The sequence below is a fragment of the Lichenostomus cassidix genome, chromosome 3 (genome assembly GCF_008360975.1).
Source record: "Lichenostomus cassidix isolate B80296 chromosome 3, HeHo_3.0, whole genome shotgun sequence".
In the NCBI taxonomy this organism is placed as follows: domain Eukaryota; kingdom Metazoa; phylum Chordata; class Aves; order Passeriformes; family Meliphagidae; genus Lichenostomus; species Lichenostomus cassidix.
Window position 1 is genome coordinate 77,664,394 of NC_139483.1, and position 26,462 is coordinate 77,690,855.

At 40.7% G+C, this 26,462-nt stretch overlaps 1 protein-coding gene, 1 long non-coding RNA gene and 1 other non-coding gene across 4 annotated transcripts in view; 2 read left to right on the forward strand and 1 right to left on the reverse strand.

Annotated features, from left to right (window-relative positions):
• LOC146440050 (uncharacterized) overlaps positions 1–5,999 on the reverse strand; it is an 82,560-nt gene extending 76,561 nt beyond the window's left edge. For both annotated transcript variants that reach the window (XR_014851340.1, XR_014851339.1), the window contains exon 1: positions 5,851–5,999. This is a non-coding gene — a long non-coding RNA (uncharacterized LOC146440050). The remainder of the gene's footprint in view (positions 1–5,850) is intronic.
• A 2,127-nt stretch (positions 6,000–8,126) lies between these two features.
• LOC146440051 (uncharacterized) lies at positions 8,127–15,999 on the forward strand. Its single transcript, XM_085056744.1, has 6 exons — positions 8,127–8,182; positions 9,756–9,838; positions 10,009–10,299; positions 11,948–11,994; positions 12,473–12,541; positions 13,080–15,999. Exons 1-5 carry the CDS (start codon positions 8,127–8,129, stop codon positions 12,533–12,535), a joined length of 540 nt encoding a protein of 179 aa, XP_084912870.1. The 3' UTR covers positions 12,536–12,541; positions 13,080–15,999.
• LOC146440052 (small nucleolar RNA SNORD50) lies at positions 14,378–14,448 on the forward strand. Its single transcript, XR_014851440.1, has one exon. It is a non-coding gene; the product is annotated as a small nucleolar RNA SNORD50 (small nucleolar RNA).
• Positions 16,000–26,462: the final 10,463 nt, after the last annotated feature.

A 26,462-nucleotide genomic window follows, 5' to 3' on the forward strand; every position in this document is an offset into this window, starting at 1 on the left:
TTTGTGGGTTTCATTTGTATTTCAAAATGGACAGGAAGTTCTGCTTTACAACCTAGCTTTCCTTTTACTGTGCTGAACAATATTAAAATTTAAAATATTTCTGAGTGATCAAGTGAGACTCTGACCCCTACAGCTGAGAGGCCCTGGAGTAAGCTTAAAATACATTTTTTCTTGTGACTAGAGTATGCAAAACATTGATAGCCTAACACATTAGGCAGAAAAGAATGAATGGGCAAGAAAGGCTTACATGAATGGATCACTGACATTCTACTTTAAGATGTGAGTGTTGGCAAGCATAACAATTTTAAATCTCATTACCTCTCTCTGTAGCTCCTTTTAGTGTTTTTTTTACTATAAACACAAGAAGTATTCTCTATTTCCATGAGATAATGTACCTAAAATCCCAAAAAGTAGTCTATAGTGCCCCAGTGTCAGTGTGATTCCAGTTAAAAGGACATATGAATTTTGTTGTTACTTCATTGAGATTAGGATTAAATTTACTCTTTTCTTCATACATACTCATTTAGTGAAAGCATTGAGCCAAGACCACATTTCTTAAATATGCCCTATAAATGCATGATATGTAAATGCTTACAAATGCATAGTGTTGTGTTATCAAAGCACGTACAAAGGATTAGCTGCAAATCTGTGTTGTTCCATTAAAAACTTCTGTGTGCTGCAAACCGTTGAGGAGTGAGGTGGGAGTGCCCTCTTGTGTTTGCAGAGGAATGATCTTAGTGATCATCCCATTCAAAATCACTAAGTGGGGAAAATTCATTCACTCCTGTACCAAGCATCTTCACACTGGCTGTGGGTCACGTATACACATCTGATCAGCATTACAAAACTGATTGCTTACTAGCTCAAACAAGGATTCAGCCTCTTGTTTTGTCATGCAGTATCCTGCAGCACATTTCTCCTTCACCAACTTTTCTGCTGCAACCTTTAGCAATCCCTGGCTTTGCACAGGCCCACAGCCCCATCCTACGCAGGGTGTGGAGGAACATGGGCAAGAGCCACAGGCTGTCTCTCTACGTGATGTTCCCTCCCAGTGCCTGTGAGGCAAGTCCTGCCTTTGTTGCAGAAATGCAGCTATAAAGTAAGATCAAGTTACTGCAGATCCTAGCGTAGTCTGTGGTAACTCAAAGCAGGGGGACAGCAGGAGAGGATGTATGGAGCTGGACCCACATGACTCCCAAAAGGAAAGACATGGATAATGTCTTAGTCTGCTTCTGCCTACTACTAGTCTTGTAGGCTGAATAAGGTTTTCAAACTCTATGACATTCCTAGCATAATATGTATTACTTATGCTAAAGCTATCTTAGTTTATCCCTTACTTGCATGACAAACCCTACAACAAAGCTTTGTCACAAACTCCCACTGCTGTCCATAGAAACTGCTTAAGCATGCCAATAAACTGCAGGATCTTCAAGAGAAATGAAAGATATCAATTAACAGGGCAACTGGAACCAGCCAGGGTCACATGGTAATTCTGGCAACTCTGACAGCTCCTGTGGGAATAGTCAGCTGCATTACAGCAAGTATTAATGGTTTTCACTGTGCATGCAGCTACCAGGGCCCCTCAGTAGCTTCTTCAGCCCCATCTGGCATCCTGAGTTCCCCTGTGCAACACCAGGCTGCCCATGGGCAGTGGGCTGCTTGCCTCACCCAAGAACACATAGTGGCCAGACTTTTTGCATCTTGCACTCCACCTCCACAGGCTTCCACCTAGGAGTTGCTCCAGAGGAGACTGAGAGTCAACTGCTATTCCCTGGAGGGGTGCACTGAGATATGATCACTGGTGTCTCTGAAAACTACCCCAGCATTGCTTTTTAAGAAGGAATAGAGAACCTCCTGATCATCCATTCCTGGCTCCCAAGATGGCCTAGGTTAGGGATTGCAAAGGAGGCTGATGGGAGTACACCCTGAGACTCTGGCAGCAACTGCAGATTAAGGAGCACCAGAGGATTCATGTCTGAAATAGGGCCCCAACTCAAGCTTCAGATCACAATTTCTCTGATCTGCAAAGACCTTGTATTTAGAAAAAGTGTGTGCTCATTACCTCTGGCAGAGCAATTGCTTCATGTCACATGAAGTGCAAGAAGAAATTTCATCTGCCTATTAGCAGCATATTCTGTAGCCAAGGAGAACATGTTCCCAGTGCTGACAAGGAGTGGCAGCCTTGTCCCATACTTCCATACACAGGGAGGACCAAAAAACAGGATGGCCTTGTCTTACTCTGCTCTCGGCTGTTGAGTGCACAGAGGGAGCCAGCAAGTTCTGAAATGCTCAGGTCTTTCCCTCTGTTGCCCTGACAGCCTGGGTGAGCTCCTTTGAGTTCTGGTGACTATCCAAGAGAGCCCAACCAGGCAAAGCAGGTTAGATCACAGGAGAGCCTTCAGCAGAAGCCACCTTGTATGAACAGTTCCATGACAGAAGGATGCAGCCTCTCCAGAGGTCCATTATCTGCTACAGTCAAGAATATCAGGAGAGGGAATGTGCACTTGCGTACATGGTCAAAATTTGCAATGCTATGAGTTCCCTCCTAAGAAGTTATCAATATTAGTTTACTTTCTCTTAAAGTTAACAAATTACTTGCATAGCTGAAATGGCTTATTTAGCTTTTAATGAATATTATCATGGTTATGCAATTAACTGTGCTGCCTGCCTCTTTCTGTTCTTTATGAATACAGACTTCCACCTTCAAACACTGAACACATTTATATTACATATTCTAGGGCAAAGCATCGCAATTGTATTGCTCATTAGTAGGACCAGTCATAAGTTTTACTGCTCTGAATATAAATTGTTCCTTTAATTGTATTTGGATAGAGATAATTTTTTCTTCACAGTGTAAGAGTAAATATGAGTGAACAGAAAAAGAACAGACTTCTTACACATCAAATATTGTTTATTTTAATAGTTGAATCCTTGCATTTGAGCATAATTAAATAGGAACTATACTGCACTTTGTAGGGATCAAGCAGGAGGTTTCACATCATATTTATAGCAGCCTGAGTATTAGCTGCTGTCAGGGGACATCACTCTGTTCAACAATTCCCCAGCCTGGGGTTTTTGTTCCCACCACTTCCTTTCTGTTAAATCTAGTTGTTAGATGGTCACAATGTAAGTCAGCTCAGGTGGCTGATTCGCTAGAAAACTAAAGTGGAAGAAAAAATTTAAAAATGTTTTTTATTGCACCACGTAGTTGCTTGTAGCAGCATGTAGTAGCCTGTAGTAGTAACAGGGGAGGAGGGAAGAAAAAAGACATCTATGGAAAGTGCTGTTTGATCTCTCCCTGTATAACAAAAACTGAGCTGCTGAGCGCAAGACACACTCACAAAACCTGCTAACCTGTCCCGGAAAGCTTGCTATTTTTAAGAACAAGACAACACGGAAACAGAATTCTATAATAAAAGGCTTGAGAAATACCTGTGTCTATGCAAATTTCTTTGAAGGAAAGACTTATGCACCATCTTAAGTGAAGATCTGATGTGAAATTACATCTATTAAAATTTATATATTGGTACTGTAGCCACGGTAGTTACATTTTCCTACATCTTTTATTTTTTTAAAAATATATATTTGTATCTGCTTTGATATAAATATTATGAGTAAAGTAATATGTGTGCCTATTTGCATTTCTTACATTATCAAGTGAAACATTCCAAGCAGTTGAAGAAGTGTCCAAGAAATATCCACTTCAAAGAGAGTGCCTCTTTCTCACCCAGAGTTCTGTACGTATCATATCCCGATTCAACCCCAGATACTGGAATGCAGTTTTACAACTTCTATTTCATTGCAGCAGTTCACATAGTACTTCATTTTTAAAAGTGCAAAGTGAGTATGTGTTGTTTTTCCTGATTCTGTAGAGTGTGATTTTAGGATATCTTAATTGTAAGAAAGGCTCTGAAAGATGGCAATATTAAGAATAGTTCTGGTAAAAATAATCAAATAGTTCAGCAGCCTTCTCTTCTCAAAGAGCCAGAGGCAGCATCTTGTTAAGGAACATGAAGATATATTTCCTATTTAAAAGTGGATTTGACACTCAATTTGCCAAGGCTGTATAAATATGACAGAAAAGCCTTATTTCCTCCATGCCTCATTAATGAATTAAGTGATTGCAAGTGATAGTAATAAACAGCTGGGTCATACAACTATGAGAAGAACATTAAAAGCAGGTTCCTCTTCTCCCATTTTGCTACTTCAAAGGTTTTATCTCACCGGAGTCTGTTCATCTCATCTCTTAAGGGTGGGCAGAAACCAGTTAGATAAGTAGCAATTATATAGCAATTAAATAAAACATATTATCTTGCAGTAATATGCTATTTATGTGGAATAATATAGAAGAGATTTAAACATTGAGAGAAAGATGCTGTTGCCAACCACTAACAAAGACTCAGACTGAAATTTCCCTTAAGTATTTTTGGGCATACTGCTACAGTAGTTCAAGGTAATGAACGCTCCTGTTAAACAATAAAATAATTACAATTATGTACTCCTAGAGACAGCACACAGAATTACCTTTGCAAATAGAGGAAAAGCTAGCTAATTTAATTTAAAATTGTTAATATTAATTAGTTTGCCTGCCTTAATACACCAACTTTATCACTTCTTTTAAGTAACAAAGTGAAGAGGCTTTGAGGGCTTTTCTTTCACAAGGCTTAGATATGCTTTACTGTTCATTTTAGCCATGTATAAACTGATTAGAATATGGCACTAAACCAACTGTATCAGTATAAGCAACCATTGTATTTTTAGATTAACTTGGCAGCAGAAACCCCAAATATCTGCCACCACTGTACTCAACTTCAGAAAGGGGAGATACCTAAAAATGAAGATGCTTGTTAAAAATAAAAGTAACAGAAACATTAATGTGCATTAGATCCTCACAAGTGGTATGAAGACAAACTAAGAACACTGTCTTGAAGGCACAAAATCACCATTCAACGCTTGTAAAAGGGCAAAAAGAAACTTACATTATATGTCAGAGTAACACTGTTTAGTTGTCAAAACTAATAATATCTCCCTTTTAAAATTCATGAACCTGACTCCCATGAGGAAATCTGTTAGGAGAAAATTAGGCCATGTAATTGCATTAATTTTTGCTCCTGTGTTCAGTGTGAAAAATCTGGGGAAATTCCCTGCACCACACCACTTTTGACGTTTTCATGAGGGAACTTGCTTCCAACTTCTTGAAGATGCTGCAGTTTCAACTTGACCAAATGATGTTCTAGAGGAACCCAGTGAAACACACAACCTTCTAATTGTGGTGTGTGAGCTCCTCCTTGAAATTGCTCTGATGATAAAGAAGCGCAAGTAGCAAACAGAATTGTAATGTTTCGCACAGGTTCTACAGAAATCCAGGAAACTAAAGCCCACTAAGCCTCACATCTATTCCAGGGAAATAAGCAAAAAGCTTATTGTAAAAAATAGAATTTGTGTGTATCTAGATAAATACGATCTGTAGGACAATGGTCAGAACACTTGGTAAGCTCACATCATACTTATCATCAAGCATGTGATTAATTGAAATAGTGCATGGGTTCCCTAAAGCCTCTTAGCAAATTATTTTAGGCAAACTAAGCAGATGTGTGGTAAAAGACAGGAAAAAGAGGGTAGAAACAAATGGTTAATTTTCACAGTGGAAAAAAACTACCTCAGAAATCTGCATGACCTGTACTGGTGAACTTACTGAATTGATCTGTAATAGGTGGTATGCAGAGGGGTAAAAAAAACTAGTAATCACTCATTGCTGATGCAAAAGTAGTTGCAGGAGCTTAAAAAGGCTGAGTGAATATAACAGCAACATGTGAAATTCAACATAGTTCAATATAAAGCACCACTTACCAAGGAAAGCAGACACACCAGCAAATGCAGAATGATGGGCTCTGGCCTTTATTGGTCAGACGTGAGATCCTGCAGTTATGACAGATGGTTCTGTGGAAATGTCAGCTCCATGCACAGCAACAGCCAGAAAAGGACACCAAAGTTTAGGAAGTGCTAAGGAACAAAAAAAAAGAAAGCAGAGAAAATCATGGCACCTCTGCATAAGCCAATTTTATACCTGCTTCCTGAACACACTGTATACTCTGGGAGTCCCATCTCAAAAAGAAGGTAAAAGAACTTTGGAAATCAATGAGAAGGAGGTAAAAGATAGGAACTGATTCCCCCGTGAGGAATGATTAAATAAATGAGATTTCCTCGGCCTGAAGAAGAGATTGGGGGGTGGGGGCTCAGTGAGGGGATGATTATGGAGGGAAGGATTGCCTGCTGCTTCTTATAAAACTGTGCAAAGAGCAAGAGGGCAAGTAAAAAGAGAACTAAAGAAGATTCATTTTCCTGTAATACTAATTAAGTTCTGGTATTCCTTGCCATTGTTATTGGGGATGCTAAAATTTTACAAAGGCTCTGGGGAAGACTGGACAAATTTGTGGGTAGGAAATTAATGGAGGATTGTTACATTCTCATGCACGCAAAAATAATAACCCTCTAGGAGGTTTCTGAGTTTTCTATTCCCAGAGGCTGGGCAAATCTTCAGGGAAGGACATGCTTGTTCTATCTCTACTTCCCTCCCAAGACATTTAGTTTTGGCTACATTTGGAAGCAGGATACTAGTGGGTGGTGGGGGTTGGTAGACTTTTGATCTGACCCTGTACAGCTGTTCTACTGTTTTTATGATCTCATTTATTATTAACAAAAAAACAAAACCCACACTTGTCTTTCTGTGACAGTGAAGTGACTAAAAATCAAAGAGAGAGACTTGAGAAGTTTAAATAAAAAATTCTGGTATCTGTAAAACACTGAAAACAGGGTCACATTTGTAAGCTGAATTGTTTCCCAACTCAAGTATTTTATGATACATAATGTGAAATACGGCAAAGTCAGCTCAGGAGTTTACAATGAGTACTATCTGTTCTGAAAAGGAAGAAATTAAAGCTGCATACAATAGACTTCCTGCTGGGAAGGTGAGAGGGAAGGGGAACTCAGCATCCCAAAGGATGCACTGGTAAAAACCCCAAACCAAACCAAGAGATGTGAGTCATCAAAGCTGCAATGGTATTGGAGAAAATCCAGGAAGCCAGACCTAAAATAGGAACAGAAAGGAAGTGGGGGGAGATGGAAATAAACAAAGAACAAGAAAGAAATAATTTAAGTCAAGAAAAGAGAACTTTGAAAGAGTTGCCTAGACCTAAAAAGCAACCAGGTTTTCAGGCTGACATATATTTGTGTGGGCCAACTCAAGACAGTCAATCCAGTACATCCCCATTATCTCATAACCAGCACTCCCTTCTGCCAGTGCTGACACTGTGTATGAACATGCAGCCAGGTGGGGAGCTCAATTCAAAAGCAACTCATCTATAAACTAACATTATATGGCAATCAGGCTGATGGTTCAGACCAGCCTCAGGATCTCTGTGGGGAATGGCAAGGAAGATCAGGTCTTGGTCTACAGCTTGCACCCTAATTCAGACACCTGGGATACAGGTTAAAGATGTGGAAGACTGAAGAAGGGGAAAGAAAGGCAAGAGAATGAGCCTTACTTTGAAAAATAATCTGTGTTTGTGGTGTACATTTTTTCTTTGGTTTGGTTAACTTTTTTCAGACTTGTAATTGTTGCTTACCCACAGTAAAAACATGCTTCACTAGGCCCGCAAGCTTCTCCAGTGCTAGCAGCCTTGGGTGATGATGAGAAATATGAGACACATTTCTTCAAGGATAAAAGGTCTGCATAGAACGTGCTTTCAGGCACTGCTAGTAAACTTGTGCCCTCCAATCTAACAGAAAGACCAGGAGTTTCCTCTGCCAAGTTCCAAAAGCCAAAATGGCTGTGATTACTTTGCTTATCTTTAATCCTGATGTCACTGAAGAAGGAGGGGTCAGCATTTTCAGTGCTAGGTGGCAAACATCAGTTTTGGGGTCATTCGAATAGGTCAGATGGAAAGATAACACCATAAACTGCTTGTCTGTGCCCAAGTTTGGCTGCTGAGCACTCCCTGAAGCACTAGCAGCTCTGCTCGGATACTTAACAGCTTCTCATTGTCTCTCCTGCAGAAACAGAAGCTGAAACAATTGCCGGTGGGAGGCACCCAGAGAAAAAGGCAGCATTGTAGACCTTTGTCCTCATGCCTCTACAGCTGAAAAGGGGCCAACTGCAGCTCACGCTCAAGATTTCAGACAGGTAAAATGGGATGTATAAGACGAAAAGCAGAGAGAAAACTGTCATGCCCTGCCATGGACTGCAGAAAAAAACTTGTTTAAAATTTGTCAGCTGTTTCGTTTTCCTGGTAGTATTAATCTCAATATTTTAGCACTTTACAACTGACTTTTCTAGATGTTCCTTATCTGTTCCCAACAGTTAAACCCTCCTAATAAGAGTCCATCTCATGGAACATCGATTTTTTTGTCATATTGTTAATAACTTGTCAAAACACCAAACATTTTTTTTCAGGTTTTCTTCATCCTTCCTTGTTTTTACCTTATTTCCTCAATGAAGTTGATTGATATACTAAACCCCTCAATAAACAGGCAGGCAAAAAAAAAAAATAAACAATTATTGAGAACCTCCATAAATGAGAATTTAGCATGTGGTTTCCCATCAGTTTAAACATCATCTAAGCTGTAGTGCTCTTGCTATCCCCACTGTAGCCCAAATACCTTTCACTAAGACTTTCTTTCACTAACACTTCCACAGCAGTACAGGAGGCAGATTCAGATAGAGACTAATTCACTTTCTGAGGTGCAGCTGTACAATTTCCAGTGGCTAAAGCTGTGGTGGAACAGGGCGAATCATAAAATGGTTTGGGCTGAAAGGAGCATTAAACATAATCCAGCTGAACCCCCCCTGCCATAGGCAAGGACACCTTCCACCAGTTCAAGTTGCTCAGAGCCCCATCCAACTTGGTCTTGAACACTTCTAGGAATGGGGCATGCACAGCTTTTCTGGGCAACCTGTTCCAGTGCCTCACCAACTTCACAGTATGGAAGTTCTTCCTAAAATCCACTATTAGGTTCACTGTGGAACAGTATCCTTAGACTAATTGTATAGAGTGAAAAACTGCAGAAAGCTCTATTTTTTTTTTTGCCAGCTGTAGGTAAGAGGAGATTTTTCAGTTTTCACAACTTGTTATGTTATGTTATACAAGGATATAGCATCGCATACTACTTCCAAAAGGTAGAAACGAGTGCACCTGTGGTTAATGTTTCAGAAACACCTACTTAGAATCAAAGGAAAGTTGAGGCATCAAGGCATAGCTTCACAAGGTTACCCAGCTGGGAGCCCTAGGGAACAGGATAAGAAGATAAGAAGATAGATATAAGAAACAAGTACTCCCTCTGGGGGCAGAGTGGCTGGGAAACTGCCTGGTGGAAAAGGACCTGGGCGTGTTGGAAGGTGAACATGAGCCAGCATGCACTCAGGTGGCCAAGAAGGCCAATGGCATCCTGGCCTGCACCAGCAACAGTGTGGCCAGCAGGTTCTGGGCCCCTCACTGCAGGAAGGACATTGAGGGGCAGGAGTGAGTCCAGAGAGCAACTAAACTGGTGAACAGCCTGGAACACAAGGGTCTGTCTGACGTGGTGGTGTTCGGTGATAGGTTGGACTAGGTGATCTCTGAGGTCTTTTCCAAACTTAATGATGCTGTGATTCTTCGGGAATCATACTCTTTAATAAAGCCTGGAAGGTGGAGCTACACCAGGTAGGTTCCTGCCCTCACTTTAAAAGCTCGCATAAAGCCGCTCTGCGTTTTACACAGGAAACCTGCGAAGCAAACCGTTCCAGTGCCCGCCCCTCCACTCCCGCCGGGGCGCACAGCGCTGCCGGAGCGGCGGGAGCGCGGTTAGGGGCGGGGCGGGGCGGGGCGGGGCGGTGAGGGGCGGTGCGGGGCGGGGCGGGGCGGGGCGGGGCGGTGCGGGGCGGTGAGGGGCGGGGCGGGGCGGGGCGGTGAGGGGCGGGGCGGTGAGGGGCGGGGCGGTGAGGGGCGGGGCGGTGAGGGGCGGGGCGGTGAGGGGCGGGGCGGGGCGGTGAGGGGCGAGGCGGGGCGGGGCGGGGCAGGGCAGGGAGGCCCCTCGGCGCCCGGACCCAGCGGCCTGCGCGTCAGAGCCCGCGTGCCCGCCTCCCGCGCGCCCCCGTGAGCCAAGCGCGCTCCCGCGCCCGCTCCGCACGGCGTCTCCGCCCCTCGGTCCTCGCTGAAGGAGGCGTGGCCAGCCTCGTTCCCACCCCGCAGCGTACCTATAAAGCTGGCGAGCGCCCCCCACGCCTCCTCTTTCCTTGCGGAGCGCTGGCCGGGATGGAGTGCGGTAAGATGGCGGGGGATGTGGTGTGTGCCGCTGCCCCAGAGAAGCTGGGGGACGGGGGGCACCGTGGGCTCTTCCTTGTGCTTGGACGTTCGTGAGGGCCGCCTGGGGCGCCGCTCGCGTAGTGCTCGAGGCTGGAGCTGGCGAGGGAAGCTCGCACCGTTGGAGCCGCGGGTAGGGCCCGGCGTAAGGCAGCCGTAATCCAGCTGTGGGGCCGCGGCTGCCAGTGCCCAGCGCCCTCCTGGCAGCCGCGGCGGTGCGAAGGGACGGAAGTGCGAACTACATATCCCAGCACGCCTCGCGGGAGGCTCCCTGCCGGAAGCTTTATCCCGGGGCGCGGGGCAGGCTGGGATGGGTAGGCGGCGGCCACCCGCGTGGCGCTGCAGGGCCCGCGCCATTTTGATCCCCGCCCGCCCGCGCCGGGGCTGTGAGGGCGTGCTGCCCGTCTGTGCCCTCAGCTGCGGCCGGGGCAGCTTTCAGTCGTCTGGATTCGTGCGTAAAACGTTAATAACGCGGAGCCACCTCGCTCATGTGGCAGACGGTTTTTGGAGGGCTCAGCCACCGGCATTGCTCCACAGCAGAAGACCTTTAAAAGTACTGTGAAATCCACATAGCCTCCCAAGGAAAAAAGACCCACAACATTTGGATGAATTTTAATATAAATCGTAAGATTAACATTCTAGCTAATGATGTTTCCTTCAGATTTTTAAGACAATGACAGCAGAATAAACGTAGATTTGTTACAGGATAAACCACCCATCCAACCCCCAAGAAAAAAAGCCCACACCACCTCCTGTAGAAGCTTCCTGTGGCCTTAAGATGCGTTTGTGCCCCCTCATGAAATGCTGATGTCATTGAGCCCGTACTACTGAAAAACCAGGAAATAGCATTAAAAATAAATATAGGGTTCCAGGCTTTTACCTGCAAGCAAAGGTTAGGATATGGTTGGATTCACGTAGGAAGTTGTCGGGTGCAGGCATTCTGTGTTGTATTTGTTTGTCTGATAGTCTGAGTCACACGTTAGATTACTGACCATGGGGTTTATTGCACTCAAAAAGCATAGTTTTCTACATGCAGTAAGTGGAAGCTTAACTTTCGGGTTTCCATGGCTTAAATTCTTTCTGTGACCTGAAGCAAAGTCATGACTTGATGCATTTATTTCATATATGTAGTACAGAGTGAGATACTTCAAATAAGCACACTCAAGTAATAATGTATATGACAAAACATACTTCATCATGCATTTCTTAAACTGCTTGAGTTGGTGGATTTTGGTAATTGCTACATGGTTAAAACAATTCTCTAAACAAACTTAAAGCAGTTCTTAAAAGTGATTGAAACATTGAGATTATGACTTTTCATGAAAAAAATTTTGGACTGAGGTTTAATGGTGGGTACATGCAGTAATTTCTACAACTCTTTTAATACAGGATTTGAGGGGGGTGTAACTCACAACTCCTTGGTTGCTTTAAACTGCATTTCTTGCTGCCTTTCTCCCCCAAGCTTGTGATTTAACTGCAAGCTTGTGACTTGACATGCTGCTTCTTGAGATTGTGTTGACGATTATTGCCTCATAATGTATGTGACTTACTGGCCTGGTAGTACTAATCTGCTGGTTTCAAGTTGTAATACTGTCCATGTCTGTTTCTAGGTAAGATGAAGAGATTTCCTGTGGTGTTGAATTCATTGTTCATTAAGGTAACAGCTCTGGAATTTTTAATGTTAATCTAGAAGTAACACTGTGTTTCTATTTTTGACCAAGTCAATAAATACTTCTGTTTCACAACTTGCTTTCTGCTTTTTTGTCTGTCAAAAGTATGGGAAGTACCAGAGTTGTCATCTTTATATGGCTACTGAGTGGGGCAGAAAGGAAAAACTACATTGCATTTTCATAACTGTCATCAAACTGATACATAATTATTTGATAATTTTTGGGCTTGGTGCTCTTTAGTTTAGGTCAGCCTGTAGGTCTGTTCTTAGATTTCTTCTGCTTACAAAATTTCACCTTGTCAGGCATTGTAGGCTGTTCCAGAAGAACATTAAATTGTTGTATGAAACTGTCAATTTTTAGGGCTTGGTGATTGTTTCTGACATAGTAACATAAGAGATGATGCTAGAGTAGAGCATGAGATGTTTTCTGGTTTAAAAGATAATTTTTGCTTATTTTTAATTTTAGGCCTTCATGGAAGGACTATCACAAGTAGAAGAATATTTGGTACACACAAGTGGATTTTCCTGAAGCCACGTATGTTCTGAATGATCAGTGGGGATAAATTAACGATAAATGGATTAGCAAAGTATGCATATGATCAAATTGATAGTTGTGCCATTAGCATTGAAATTAAGGAAACAGTATATTTTGGGCGTATTTGACATGGTCTAGACCTGGGGGGATATGCAATAGTTTTTGTGTCAGGAGCTGGTAAAATGCCTTTCTGAAGTGTTAATAATAAATCTAAATGTTACCTCAGTATGGATTTTAGTTGTGAATTTGCCCTTTATTGGGCGATAAGTGTAAGTGCTTAGTCAAAGAAAACAGGGCATCTAGAGGCTTGTTAATATAAATGAGCAAATTTTTTAATGAAAATCTGTATTCACTTTTTTAATGTATAGTTCATATTCTCACTTTTTTGAAAGAAATGGCTCTGGGATCTGTATTCATTTTAATTTAACTCAAATGCTTACAACCAGTTCTTTTAGAAGTAAAATTTGGTTATCCTTATTGGCTTGTGTTATATTCTGCATGAATTTGTTGTAATTCAAGATTTTACTCTACTTTCTAGAGTGGCATGAACAGTTTGTAGTAATGGGAATGTGACATGTCCTGGAAAAAGACTTCCTCACAGCAGGAAATATAACAGAGGTAGTATTTATTAAACAGTTTTTTGTTGATTGTAATGTATTCCCTTTCCAGTACGTTGCTAATGAAAGACATAAAGCTTATTTTGTGGAATATGAGTGTATGAGTGGTGTTACACTTCGCAGTCACTGATATCTGTGGATAGTGGTGAGTCATGCTTAAACTGTCAAACCTGACACATAGATGAGAAACTTCATGCAGGTCTGGCTACTGAGATCAAACTGCTTAATCTTTCAGTCATAAATCATCCCAGTTGGTTTGCTGCTGTTGCTGTGTACAAGTTAGGTGCCAGCATGCACCAGGCCGTGAATGTTGATTCATTAGTTAAGCCCACTTCAGGTCCATGTTGACACAAATATGTACTTTTAAAGAGCAGAGAGGGGGAGGTGTTAGACTTCAGGTATTTTGGCTTATAGTGGGTAAATAACAAGCATTAGCCAGGTATGGTTAGGAAGTGTTGCTGGTGTTTAAAAGCTAGTGATGATTGCATGATCCTCTTACTAGATTTAATTCAGGGGTCACTCAGATGTGACCATTTAGGAGAAGTCATGTTAATGAGAAAGGTTGAATTTGATGGTAAATTGTAGTATATTTTAAATAAAGCTGTTACAGCTACAGAGATAAACTACTTCACAAGAGCTGGTACTTAAAGCAGGCAAAAAAAAAGTTTATCAATGCTTACTGAGCATTAAGAATATTAACAGTGGTTTCTCCAAGAAGTTCATTCCCCTCTAAGTATCTGAATTTAATAATTTTCAGTGAAATTCACTTTATTGCACTGGTGCTTGAGTATATCCACGTGTTGGTTTTAGTTAAAATCTAGAATGTGAGATTCCTATGTTACTACACATCTATAATTTTATTCCACTCAAAGGTACCTTTAAATACTTTGCCAGCTGCCAGTACTCTCTAAGTCTAAAGTAACTGTACTTACAGTTCATATTTGTTTCCATTATGACAGTGATGAACATACTTAACAGATCAATTGATATGGTAAGTCATAGTTGGCATTTAAAAAACACTTGTTGCGCAAGGCACAGTGTGTGCTGATAGCTGTGCCTAACCTTGGTCAGCTTTCAAACCTATGTGAAAAGTTTCAAATAAGTGTACATTATTATTGAAAAATGACAAAATATTAGAGATTGTAATACAAAAATTAAGTAATCAGAAACCTACAGAATGTTTCCTACTAAATTTTTGGTTTCTCTACTGCTTTTGTCTCATCTATGATGAACCTATCCCGAACCTGAATTCCTTGCTGAAAAACTTAATACGGATCTGGCTTCTGAGACGAGACCAAAATACTTGATTTAAACTTTTTGAAAAGTATTAAACTGTCTTTGTGGGTTTAGTTTTTGGTTTGGTTTTTTGTTTTGTTGTTTAGAAATAGCAACATTTTAATACAAACTGTTGGGTCTTACTTGCAAATTGAAATTTCTCCCTTAAATGAACCATTTTGACTTAATCTTGTTCTCTTTTTCCAGTGATGAATTTGAATACTTAGTCAGTACTGCCTGCAAATGTGGATGATGTAACCAGAAGGAAGTGTAACACCTGAAGAGATATTGTGGCTTGGAGTGGGATGCTGTGATTTTAAAAGACTGCTGAAACAGCTGCAATTTTGTTTAGTAGATACTGTTCTCAGAAACTGCATGTAGACTAAAATTACTGTCCCTGCATATTTAAAGCACCATCTTTTCAAAATCCTGAACTGTCTTATCCAGGAAGTGTAGCAACAATATTAGGGAAATAAGCTTCAGTACATGGAAAAGCCCTTGATTATTTACCCTTTTAAAATGCCATATGGGTACACAGTCTTGCAGATACTGAAGATCTGTGATAACTCAAGACTGAAGCTCACAGGTGGGCCCTGTGAAGACAGTGCAAAAACAAAGAAAAAGACAATGTCTACAGCTCGCATCACTGTATCTAGTGAGGGTAGTGAGCAGTTGAGGTTTTATGGACTGCCACTTTAGCTGGAGACTAGTACCACAACAGCAGAACTGCCCTTTAAAGAATACACTGGCAACAGTACTTGCTTGCTCTGGTGGGGGGGGAAAGAGGTTGGTAGTGGGTAAAGAGCATTACATACTTTGGAACTTGGGCTTTGAACAGTCACTTGAAAAGTACTGGTGTTGTATCACAGCATATTTGCTGTATTCAGCAAGCTGTCACTTCCACAGAGGAATGTGGGATCATATTGGTCACCAAGCAAATTTAAGACAACTCACAGTGTATACCAGATGCATTTGGCCTTGAAGCATGACTTCCAAGCCTAATTGTCAGGAATTCTTTGTAAGGGCAGAAATACAAGAGCAGCATAAATAAAAATTAATAGATCTACTATTGCTGAATTATTTTGAAATGGTCCAAAATACATAAAACAGCCCTATAGTCTATTCCTCAGTGACAAATTCCATGTAAAGCTCAATTTTCTGTCAAAGCAGTATCATGAAGTACAAAAAACTACCATGAGCAGCACATAAAACATGGGAAATACCAAAAATAAGTATTCATCAGACTACTTAAATGGATGCTGAGGATTTGATTCAACTCCAGGAGTGCATTGACTATCAGCATCTTGTATGGTTTGCTTACTAATGAGCAGTGGCCAGCTACTTTGGCTAAATGCTGCTCCTTTCCAGCAAGGAAAGGTAAATCCATCTAGTGAGTATTAAGATTCGCAGAAATTCACTAGAAAATAGCTTTCTCTTAATTGCTTTCAATAGGATTTTTTTCTGTTGACAAATGTTACTGAGAGTTGTATGTATTTCCATGTGTCATGTTTTGTACATCTTTCTGAATAAAGATGAGGATGTTAAAATCATGGCTGTTGCACATCAGGTGTGTGTTGCACCACAGTGTTCCTTGACTGCTTGTACTTCTCTAAGAGCTGTGGGGGCAATGTGGCCTTGTGCTGACTGGTACACCCTGTACTGGGCACATGGTGCTCCATGTTGTGCTTGAGTGACTCCAAGACAAAAACTACTCACTATATACTCAAAGTGAGAAGGGAAGATCAGTCTCCATCTTGTGTGCACTGTGGTGAAAAGTGTGTGTGCTGTTGACAGTGTCTAGGGGAGCTGCTTGCATGGAAAGTCCAAAAGTTGTCAGTTCTAGATCAGTCTCTTCTGGATGTTAATATGTCAGCCAGAGAGATGGTTAATAGAGCAGCAATATATGGTATTTTGTTAGATACTGAAAGGGATCTATATGTGACTTCATTGCAGGGTTAAAAGAGTGGCATGTGTTTTGGGGAATTTATTCTTAAGGCTGATGCTAATACAAAATGTGAAGGCCTTGAAGAGAGAATGTCATGTGTATGTGCAGTAAACTTGGTGAAAGTTCATTTTGTGATGTTGGAGATGAAATAGAATGCTAAAGTTTCACTATTCTGGGTGGCACTTCAGGTACCAAAAGTACTTCATGAACATGGTGTGTATACTAAAACATCCACTGGGGACTCAAGATGTAGGATTGGCAGCATTAGATAAAGGGTGCCAGGGAATAAAGCGTATCTGTGGTGGAGGCCTCTCTCAAGGTATGCTTAATCATGAAAAAGATTGGCCTCTCAGCATACAAAAAAGGTGGATGTGGCGAGTGGTAAGGCATATTGAATATTGACCTGCCGAACTTCCTCTAGAAATGATCCTGTAATTAGAAAATTGGTAGCCAATGAAAAATGTGTATAGGGAGTCTAGTGTTTTACAAAAGTGAACAAATGTTTTAACCATGACATGTTCCAGAGGTTTTGGTTTATGAGACCAGTGAAAATTATGTAGGTACATCATTTTTACAACCACTTTTAAGATGAAAATTCTTTTTTGCTTTGTGGGAGGGGGATATGTTTTCAACCACTTGTGGATTTAGTTCCAGTACTTTTTTTTGAGTGATGTTTAATACAAGTGATTGAGGTAGGGAGATGTAGTTGTGAAGACTTACTGTGTGACACATTTGGAACATGTGGCATGAGATTTCTCTGGAATAGCACTTCATTAAACTTCAGGTTTACAAAACATATTGTTAGATTTAAAGCTTTAAGATTATGCAGTAAACAGCATGAAAACACTTCAATGCTTTTGTGCTTTAGTCCAGTGAAATCTTGCAGTAGCCATCATTAGTGGGGTGTAAGAAGTGTCACATGCTTGTTGGGCTGTGGTCCAAGAAATCGGTGGTTAGACAAACTGTTCTGGAATGTTGCCATTTATCTGTCTTCGTTACTGGGCAAAACCAGCAGACTTCGTAATTAAATGAGTGTTGGGCTTATAAGCAAGAGGAGTAGCTTGCAACCACAAGGAAGATCTGAGAGTAGTTCTGCATAAATGCTTTGCAACTATTGAAGTAATGAGGTCCTTGTTAAGGTGGGAGGCTTTGTCTTGCTGAAGAACTTGTCTTACTGGTGAAGGCTGTGATCTATAATCAAGAGTTGCAAGTGAGTGAAACTAAGCTAGCAGTGGTTATCTTGCCACAACACCTGTGCTGCTATGTGAGTGCCAGTGCTGGTGTGACACCTGCTTGAAATATCAGATCCCGGTGAGCAGGAATTTCAGTGTAAACTATGCTGCCAGGCTGCCATGCTGTACAGGAGTGTGTGGCTGTGGCTGCAGCTATATTCTGTGCTGGTGTTGGGGTTCCTGCCATATAGTGCAGGCAAGCTCTTAACTCTATAATTTTGCCATACAAAGTTCGGGTATGTGTTTTGCCAGTTAAAAGCCACCATTGAAATCAAACATCAATTGGTAAAAAAAAAGCATTCTGTAGGACATTCAAACACGGACACAGCAGAGTGAGCAAGTGCTCAACTTGGCCCAAGGAAAGGTATTTATGTTGAAGTGTGTTCAGCCCTAACTTTGGTAGCTTTTCTTCACACCCCCTCCCTTTGTCCCAGAAGACAAAATTTGAGTTGCAGTCTGGATTATGAATGAATTTAACAGAAAAATGGTAATTTCAGATGAGTGGAGTATACATGGAGGCTTTTTATGCTATGCAAATGTATGTCTGCTGATTTGCATTCTCTACTTTTTGGTGTTACAACCGGTATTACAAGCATTTTTGCTTGTCTGCCCTTGTCTTTCCCTTGGAGGATATAAACTGGAAAAGTACAATTAAAATGATGAATTCTGTTTTCTTTCAAACATCATGTGGCTTTTTAGTTGATAGTCCAGTTGAGCTATCAGGGCTATGAAGACAGTACTTCTCTGCCATTGTCTCAAACTTCCTGCGGGCTCTGGAGGACAAAGTGGTGTTTGATGCTCAGAAGAATGGCTGTATTGAGTGGGACAAAGTCTGCCTCGTTCAGTATTCTGTCTGAGGATGACCAGTATAAGGAAGAGAAGTATAGAGAGCCTTTCCAGCAGTTTTCTTGGGAATTTCCTGAGATTTTCATTTGTATTTGAATACTACTTGGCAATTACGACCTATATCCATATAAAAAGATTTGAAACATGAATATGTGGGCTGTAAAATAGATGAAGTAGGGGGTATGTTAATAAGTGTAGGGAGGGTAGGATTGGGAGCAGGCTGAAGTTAAAGGTTGGGGGGTTTTTTCCCTGTTTGAAGCTGATGTCACTTTTAATTCTCATGTTACTGAAAACAATGGTAAGTGAAGTTCAGTGAAGGCCACAGTGCTAGGCCAGCTTTGCTGTTTGATTGAGCTATGTTGGGGGTGAAAATTTGAAGCCCTGATGTGTGCTCTCACCCCTGAGCTACACTTCAGGTTTCTCACCAGACCAATGAACATTATCTTTTTCCCTGAAATTTGAGTTCTCCATAACTGATGGAACACACTCCCAGCAACGACAGTACTAGTCTTACAGTTGCAGGTGAAGAATGATTAATATCTGCCCCAAAATGAAGTTCAGTCCTTTTTTAATGCGGAAAGAAAGTAGGAAGAGATGGAGTGTAATAAAACAAATGCTTAGGCCTAACTTTGGAATTGGTAAGTTGATTGAAAAGTAAAGGTATTTTTAAATCATCTTAAGATCATTAAAGAATATACAGCTATTGTTAAATCTGTGTGCTTCATCGTACCTTGATAAAATAGGAAATAATTTGCCCTATGCTTACCTTGGTTTCTTTCAGAGTGAGTAGTATTGCAGATACTAGGGTCCTGAAAAAAACATTTGAGACTTAAACTCGTTTGCCTCAAGGTTTAACCCAAGCCAGTAACTAAGTACCACACCCTACCTGCCCTGGTAGGATGGAGAGGAGAATAAGAAGAAAGGTAAAAGCCAGGGGTTGAAGCAAGACCAGAACTGAAATTAAACATAATAATTGTACCATAAAGGAAAACAACAAAGAGAAGCCCCAAGATAGGAAATTGATGATGCACAATACAATTGCTCATCACCTGCTGACATGCCCAGCCTAAGCAATGATCCATACCTCCTGGCCAGCTTTCCCCAGTTTATATACTGGGCATGACATGCTAGTATGGAGCATCGCCTTAGCCAGTTTGGGCCAGCTGTCCTGGCCATGCTCCCTCCTGGCTTTTTGCGCCCCTCCTCACTGGCAGAGCACGAGACACTGAAAAATCTTTGACTTTTGGTTGTTGCTAAGTAGTGCTTACCCCAACATCAAAGTGTTAGCAACACTATTCTCATACTGAATCCAAACCACAGCACTGCATCAGCTACTAAGAAAACTAACTAACCCAGCTGAAACCACGATGGTGTGTCTTCTCTGTCTAGTAGCTAGACTGTTTTCTGCGGCCAAAAATACAAGAAAAATTGCTGTCTTTTTTTTCATGTACCCCACCAAAAAAGAACAACATTGAAACATGGTAAGTGGCAGTTCTTAATGTCATTTTTGACTTCATAACTGAAACAGTTCAGGGTATGATTGCTCATTCCCCAGTGTATATTACAATAAGCATTTTCTGGAAGTAGTTGGATTACATAGTTTCTGATTCTGAAAATTTTATTAAACTGCCTATTTGCTACTGTAAACAGAAAGAGAAGTTTGGTTTGTGGGAATTAGTGCTCCTTTCCCTCTTCCTATTTCACAGACTATAAACCGCATAATATAAAAAATTTAACGGCAGGAACAGGAGTTACCTCTGAAACATCTTGAAATAGTAATTTATAGTAAATGGTATCACAGTGCTGAGAAGGTTTCCTCAAAAATCTGGATGGCAGGAAAGAGTGTTTGGGCTTTTGAAAATGTTTCTGAAGTAGTACTCTTACAGTTGTAAGAATTGGCTTGTCTTCATTTACTTCAACTTAATTTCTGTTGCTAGTGAAAAGTTGTTCAGTATAGTTTCTGCTAATTCAACATACAGGTTGTAAGGCTGCTGGAAACCTTCTTTTCCATGTAAAGAGCTCTTAATATGGTGATCCTCTGGCAGGGTTGACTGCAAGGTGTTTTGCCATGGTTTTGCTGTGCTTTTAAATGCTATGAGAAGATGACTGGAAATTGTACGAATACTTTCTGCTGAGAGTATTATGTAGTTTCTAGTTTTATAATTGAAAAGGTAACAATGACCAATTGTAGTAACTGCTTGATATGTTTTCTGTAAAAGTGGAGTCCCCTTATGAGCCATGGGAAAACCCAAAGCTTTTACCTTACAAATATTAACAAATATGATCTAAGAGCTACAGATTTGTAGAGATGTGTGGTGTAAGGAATATTGACTTCCTCATGGCTATTGCCTGACATTATTAACTTTCAAATGAACCAGAGCCACTTAGCTCTGGTTTTTGGCTGAAGAAACTTGATGGTGATGAGGATGGTTCACTATAATGAAACTGTTGTATCCTCACCTACCAGTAAGAGAAGAAAAAGAGGAATTCTGTTATACTGAGGTAGTGTTCCTGGAGGTGTTCAGTCTCTTGGTCTTATATGCTGATTTTTCTTAAGGGCTACTTGGGGTTTTCTAGTTGTGATTTTTTTCACTGAGGTGTGACCAGGAAATCTTGAAGTATTGTTGATTCTCAACTAGAAAATACGTATAAAATTACAAAAGGAATATGCGTATTTGGTCTTTCCTGAAGTTGTATCTTTAATAGAAAGCCTACTCTTTCACAGATGATCTGCTCTGTCTCCCAGCATGAACTTTCTTACTCTGGGCCAAGGTTGGGACCTTGGTATCCAAAACTTTTATGTTGCACTCAGTTTTGTCCCAGTCTCTAAAATGTACTATTCCTCCTCTTCCATACTAGTTCTGTATTGCTTTCCTTGGAAGAGTTATGTATTAAACATCCCAAGAACCACGGCAAAACCACAAAATTCTGCAAGACTACCACATAAGCATTCAGTATTAATCCCAAAAGGGCTGCAAAAATATATGAAATTTCTGTAAAGGGAAAAAAAAAGAAAGATCTCTGGGACTCAAGGATATAATAATGACATTGAAATATGTGATGAGTTTTAAAAACAGGACCAGGTCCTGTAATTGATGTGATTTGACAGCTGTGATTTGCTGTTCAGAAATCAGAGACAGAACTGGCACATAAGAGTCAGTTATGAGGTAAATTGCAGATCCATCAGGAATAACAGCCAGCTGGGCTTCAGGTTGTTTCAGATGTGGAAGGGAAATACTTCTTTCTCTGCTTCTGTGTTCATACTGAGCTCTCTGCTGGAAAGTTTCATTCTAAAAAGTAGGAACTAGAAAAAAAAGTGGAAGGTGACTATTATTTTAAATAAAAGTCTTTCCTACTCACCATTAACGTAACAGGGCTAAAACTCCATCTGTACTTTGTACAGTATTCTCTTTAGAAGTCATAACCATTTTTCATGTTCAGAAATATCTCAATTCTGCAGAAATAGGGTCTGTTGAAATTGTTCTTCTCTCCTTGACTATTTTGAAGTTTGGCTGGGAAACAGGCACCTCAAATTCATTAAAAAGGCAGAAATTAATGTCTGGAAGATGACAGCCTTTTCTATAGCAGCAGCAAAAAGAACTATCAGCAGAATTGGCATCTGGCCCTGGAAGCAAAACATTCTGAGCTTCTGCTAAAGCTTCCAAAAGAAGTATGATAATGAGGTTTTAGAAAATTCCTGGGCTGTCTTTCATATACAGTCTATTCCTACTTCTCAACTTTGGTGATTAAGATAAATAATATAGAAAATACTGTCTTGGGCCAAGCAACAGCAAGTTATGAGGTATTTGCTTTTTGTGGTTGAATGAGATAGTCTCCCCTTTTGCTGGAATTTAATGTTAGAATAACTTACTCTTTGTTGGGGTGCATAGACTCACTGCTTGCTAAGAAATCTGACTAACTGTTGAGGTGTCAGAGGCTGAGAGGGGAAGCAAATGTGTTACCAGGGCTATTATCATCAGCCTAAGGGTGGAAGAACCCATTTGTGTCACTTTGGCTGAGCTGTAGAAAGCAGGTGAAAATCTAAGCCAGGAATGTCTCATATTTGGGGGGTTTTGTGGGGTTTTTTTTTCTGCTTGGTTTGGGTTGGGGTTTTTGTGCATAGCTTTGTGCAAAGTTTCTACTGTAATACCCCTCCCGTCTTAATTCTGGTTCTATTTTTTTTCCATTGTGTACTGAGACTGAAGGAGTTTGAAATATTTTCAGACTAAAAAAAAATTCTATTGGCTGCAGCATGTCTGTATCAATATTGTTGATCTGAAATTTGTTAATGGTTTTCATGCATTAAATTTACTAACCAGGACTGATCTTTTAATAGAAGTTTAAAGGGATTAAAATAAATCTTGGCACTAAGTTACAAACCTTTGCCTTTTAGTGTACGTAAGAAGATCTCTTGCATAAGAATTATTTTATTATTTTTCTTGGGAGACACATAAACTATTGCCGTGGATGTGGCAGTAAAATCTAAAATCACCTGACCTGGAAGGGTATGAAAGAATTTAGAAACTTATGCAGTTAACTGTCATCAGTGATTTTAACTATTTTTTATGGACATGCTCAGAGCTCATTATTGATTCTGCTGTAACTAAAAAGTGATGTATTGGCAGTAAAAATGTGTATTCTCACACAGTTGCATTGACTCCTTTGGCTGCTCAATATGTGCCTCCTGAAACTGCTCTCCATTGGTACCTAACTCCAGTTGGAGAACACAACAGCTACTTAGAAGTTTTTTGGTTAATTTAAATGTAGTGTCAATAAACAAGTTCAAAGATTTATCACCCAGGTCATAACTAGCTATAAACTGAGAAAATGTTTTTTTGTTTTAAATTGACCCAAATAGGTTTGAGTTTTCAAAATGAAACTTCCCTAATGTAAATGTTCTTACTTGCTGCTACTTTTAAGATGTAAACTTTGAAAAGGAAAACATAGCCTTTATATTTTTAAAGGATCAAAGGTAACTGAAATTTTTTTTAAAAAGCAGATTAAGCATAATATTCTTTATCTGCCCCCTGAATATCACAGAATGGCAATTTATTTTTTCTAGTTATCAGTTGCTGTGTAAAATTAAAACTTTGCTTTTCTGAAGAACTAAACTTGTGCTTCTAGCAGTACAATAGAGCTGCATTAGTTGCACCATATTAAATTACAAATTTGTTCAGGTTTGAGCACAAGTTATGTTGCCTGCACTGCTCTGGCCTGTGCAAAACAATGAAGAGATTCTTGGTTAATGCTGCACAAACTGGAAAGGGAAAACTTATACACATGTGCTGAAGCTCTGTTTTAAGATCTAATTGTAGTATCATTCGAGGCCCATGTAGAAGTAGAGAGTAGATCTTCCAAAAGAAGATTATTTAAAAGCAGCAATCACAGCCTGAGGTACTGATACAGGAAGGGTTCTTCATCACTGTGCTCTGGTCTGATGTTTGTGCTGTAAATGAGAATTCCCTTAGGGCAGCATTCTCCAGGTATCTTTAAAAAATAAAATACAAAACCAGTTGTATACAAAAGGTTGTATTGTCTGCTCTTGGGATCTGCAGAAATGCTGCATTTTGGTAGTCACTTCCGCCTTGTACCTGGTAAGGGTCATAAATGTGTGTGAGGAAGATTGTTCTGTTCTTAAAAGGACCTTGAAGATACAAGGTTATTTGGGCTCATCCATGCTTGAAAGGATTTTTAGGTTGTTTGGTTACATGTTAAGTAGCCTGGAACACTTAACCTGAAAGCTGTGTATTGCAACTGCTGCATCAGGCACTTTCCTGAGTAATCAGCCATGTCATTACTAGCCAACTAAATAGTCCTGGGACATGAGCCCAGTTGCTGGCAGCTGATCATCCATGCCATGAAGGGTTAATGCAGTCTGACAGCTAAAGCTTGGGCAGCAGCATAATATTTGGGCATGGTTTAGAGGTTAAGGTGGGCGAGAGCTTAGCTGGGGGAATGCAAGCTGTGCTCTCCATATTTGCCTTACAGCTGCAGAACAGCCCGTGACCTGTCCCATCTGCTGTATGGCTGTGGCCATTGTGTCTGTGGTATGCTGTGCTCTCCTCTCCTGGGAAAGATGCCCAGAGCTGGAGAAGAATATTCTGTGACCCAGTGACATGCTGTCTGCCTTTGGAGATGGGCTTAATGCAGTAAGTAACTTACATGGGGTTAAGTAGATCCCAAGCGTCTCTTTCCTTCAGCTGGCTTTTACAAATGTGCCAAGTAGTGGAATCCTTACGGCTGCTAGGCAGTACAGGGATGTAAGGGCCAGGCTGGATGAGTGACTGGGGTGAAGGAAGGTCTAAATACAGCAGTAAGTTCTCTATTGACACTTTCATTTGTGGCTGTATTCAGTGAGTTGCAACTTCAGCACTTGGCTACCTCGCACTGCGCAAGTGGACAGGACAGCACTACTGTCCTGAGATGACTCTGAGATGTTTGAAGATGGATGCTGATAAAGAATGCTCTCTGCAGGTCTCTTGCATGAGTCCTTCTCATACGGCAGAATGCACCAGGACATGAAGGAAACTTCTTTCTCCAACCCTTCCATGCTAATTTGATGAAAATAGGGCAGTATGTGTGGTAACTCTCCTGTCACTTCTTTGCTGAATATCTTGTCTCCTCTTTCCATGGAGCTTTGCCAGGCACTGACCTAATGGTAGCATTCATCTAAGAGCTTTAAAGCATCAGATGCTTAGGATAACAGGAATGGAAAAGGCAGCAGTTGTGTCTTAACTCTCGCCCTTGTACCCATAGCAATGGTAAAGCAGTGCTCCTTTTTTGTCAGATTGGGAAGCATTTTTCTGTAGTTTCCTTGCCCTTGATAAACTTGTGATCTATTTGTATAGGAAGCTTGTGATTTACAGGTTTATAGTGGGAAGAGGAATATGTCATTAGAGGGAATCTGGAGAAACATTTGCATGTGTACTTTTCCAGGAAGTAGAAATGATTTGGCAAGAAAGGAACAGATTAACGATTGCATGTTCTGTTTGCTGCAATGGCAAGGTATTTGAATTGTCAAACTGAAGAGTTGAGACCAACATTCAGTTTCCAGTAGTGAATATTGGCTAAGGGAAAAATACAAAGGGCAAGCATAGATACAATACTATGTTCTGGTATACTCCCCCAGTTTATGCAATTCCTCCACTAATTTATGTTGCAAAATTTAAATTGGGGTGATATTTCTATCTCTGCATTTAACAATTTTAGATGGATTTTTTTTCATTAATTAGTTAATTTGGGGGTTTATGGAAATACCTACAGCTTCATGTGCCAATGAATCCCCCAGCTTTAGCTGCATGTTGTAAAAGCGTTTTTGTGCTTGGCTATCTGCCTGTTTAATTTAATGTTTCCTAGTTCTGCCAGAAGAAAGAGTGAGCAGTTAATCTCTAGTTTTCCCCACGCCACTTCTGACTTGTAGGCCTGCATTAGGTTTCCTTATTTGTCTCTTGCTTGTATTGAAGGTGTAGGTTCTGAATAACTTAGCGCTGCTTTTTTGCCAGTAAGCATGTGGCATTTGTAGTTCTTTGTTGCAAGGCTGGGCCTATTTTCTGAGTGACAATAGTCAGTTTGGGATGGCTTTCAGTTGGCATTTCCACAATACACGTGGAAGCGACTTCACAGTCTTCTGAGCATGCAAAAATAGAGCGCTCTCCTCCTCCACTCCACTTTCAATACTTACACATTAGCCTACAGGGTACTGCAAATACATTGAATTCTACAGTGATTGCTCTGAACCCTCAACTGATAAACAACTGTTAAAATCTTCTAACTTTAGTTAGAAAAAAACTAAAGGTATTACTGGAATGTGAACCAAGTTACCTTCTGCTGCTTCTCTTCTGCCTCTTTCTTACAAAGTCACCTCTGGAGTGTTTAGCTTGGGGGTGGATGTACCTGTGTGTTTGGGGGTGATGTTGACTGGGAAGAGGAAAAAACAGAGATTGGTATTGGAAAGAAGGACTTAAAACGTACTTTACAGAAATGAGCAGTTAGATACCCTTTCTTTC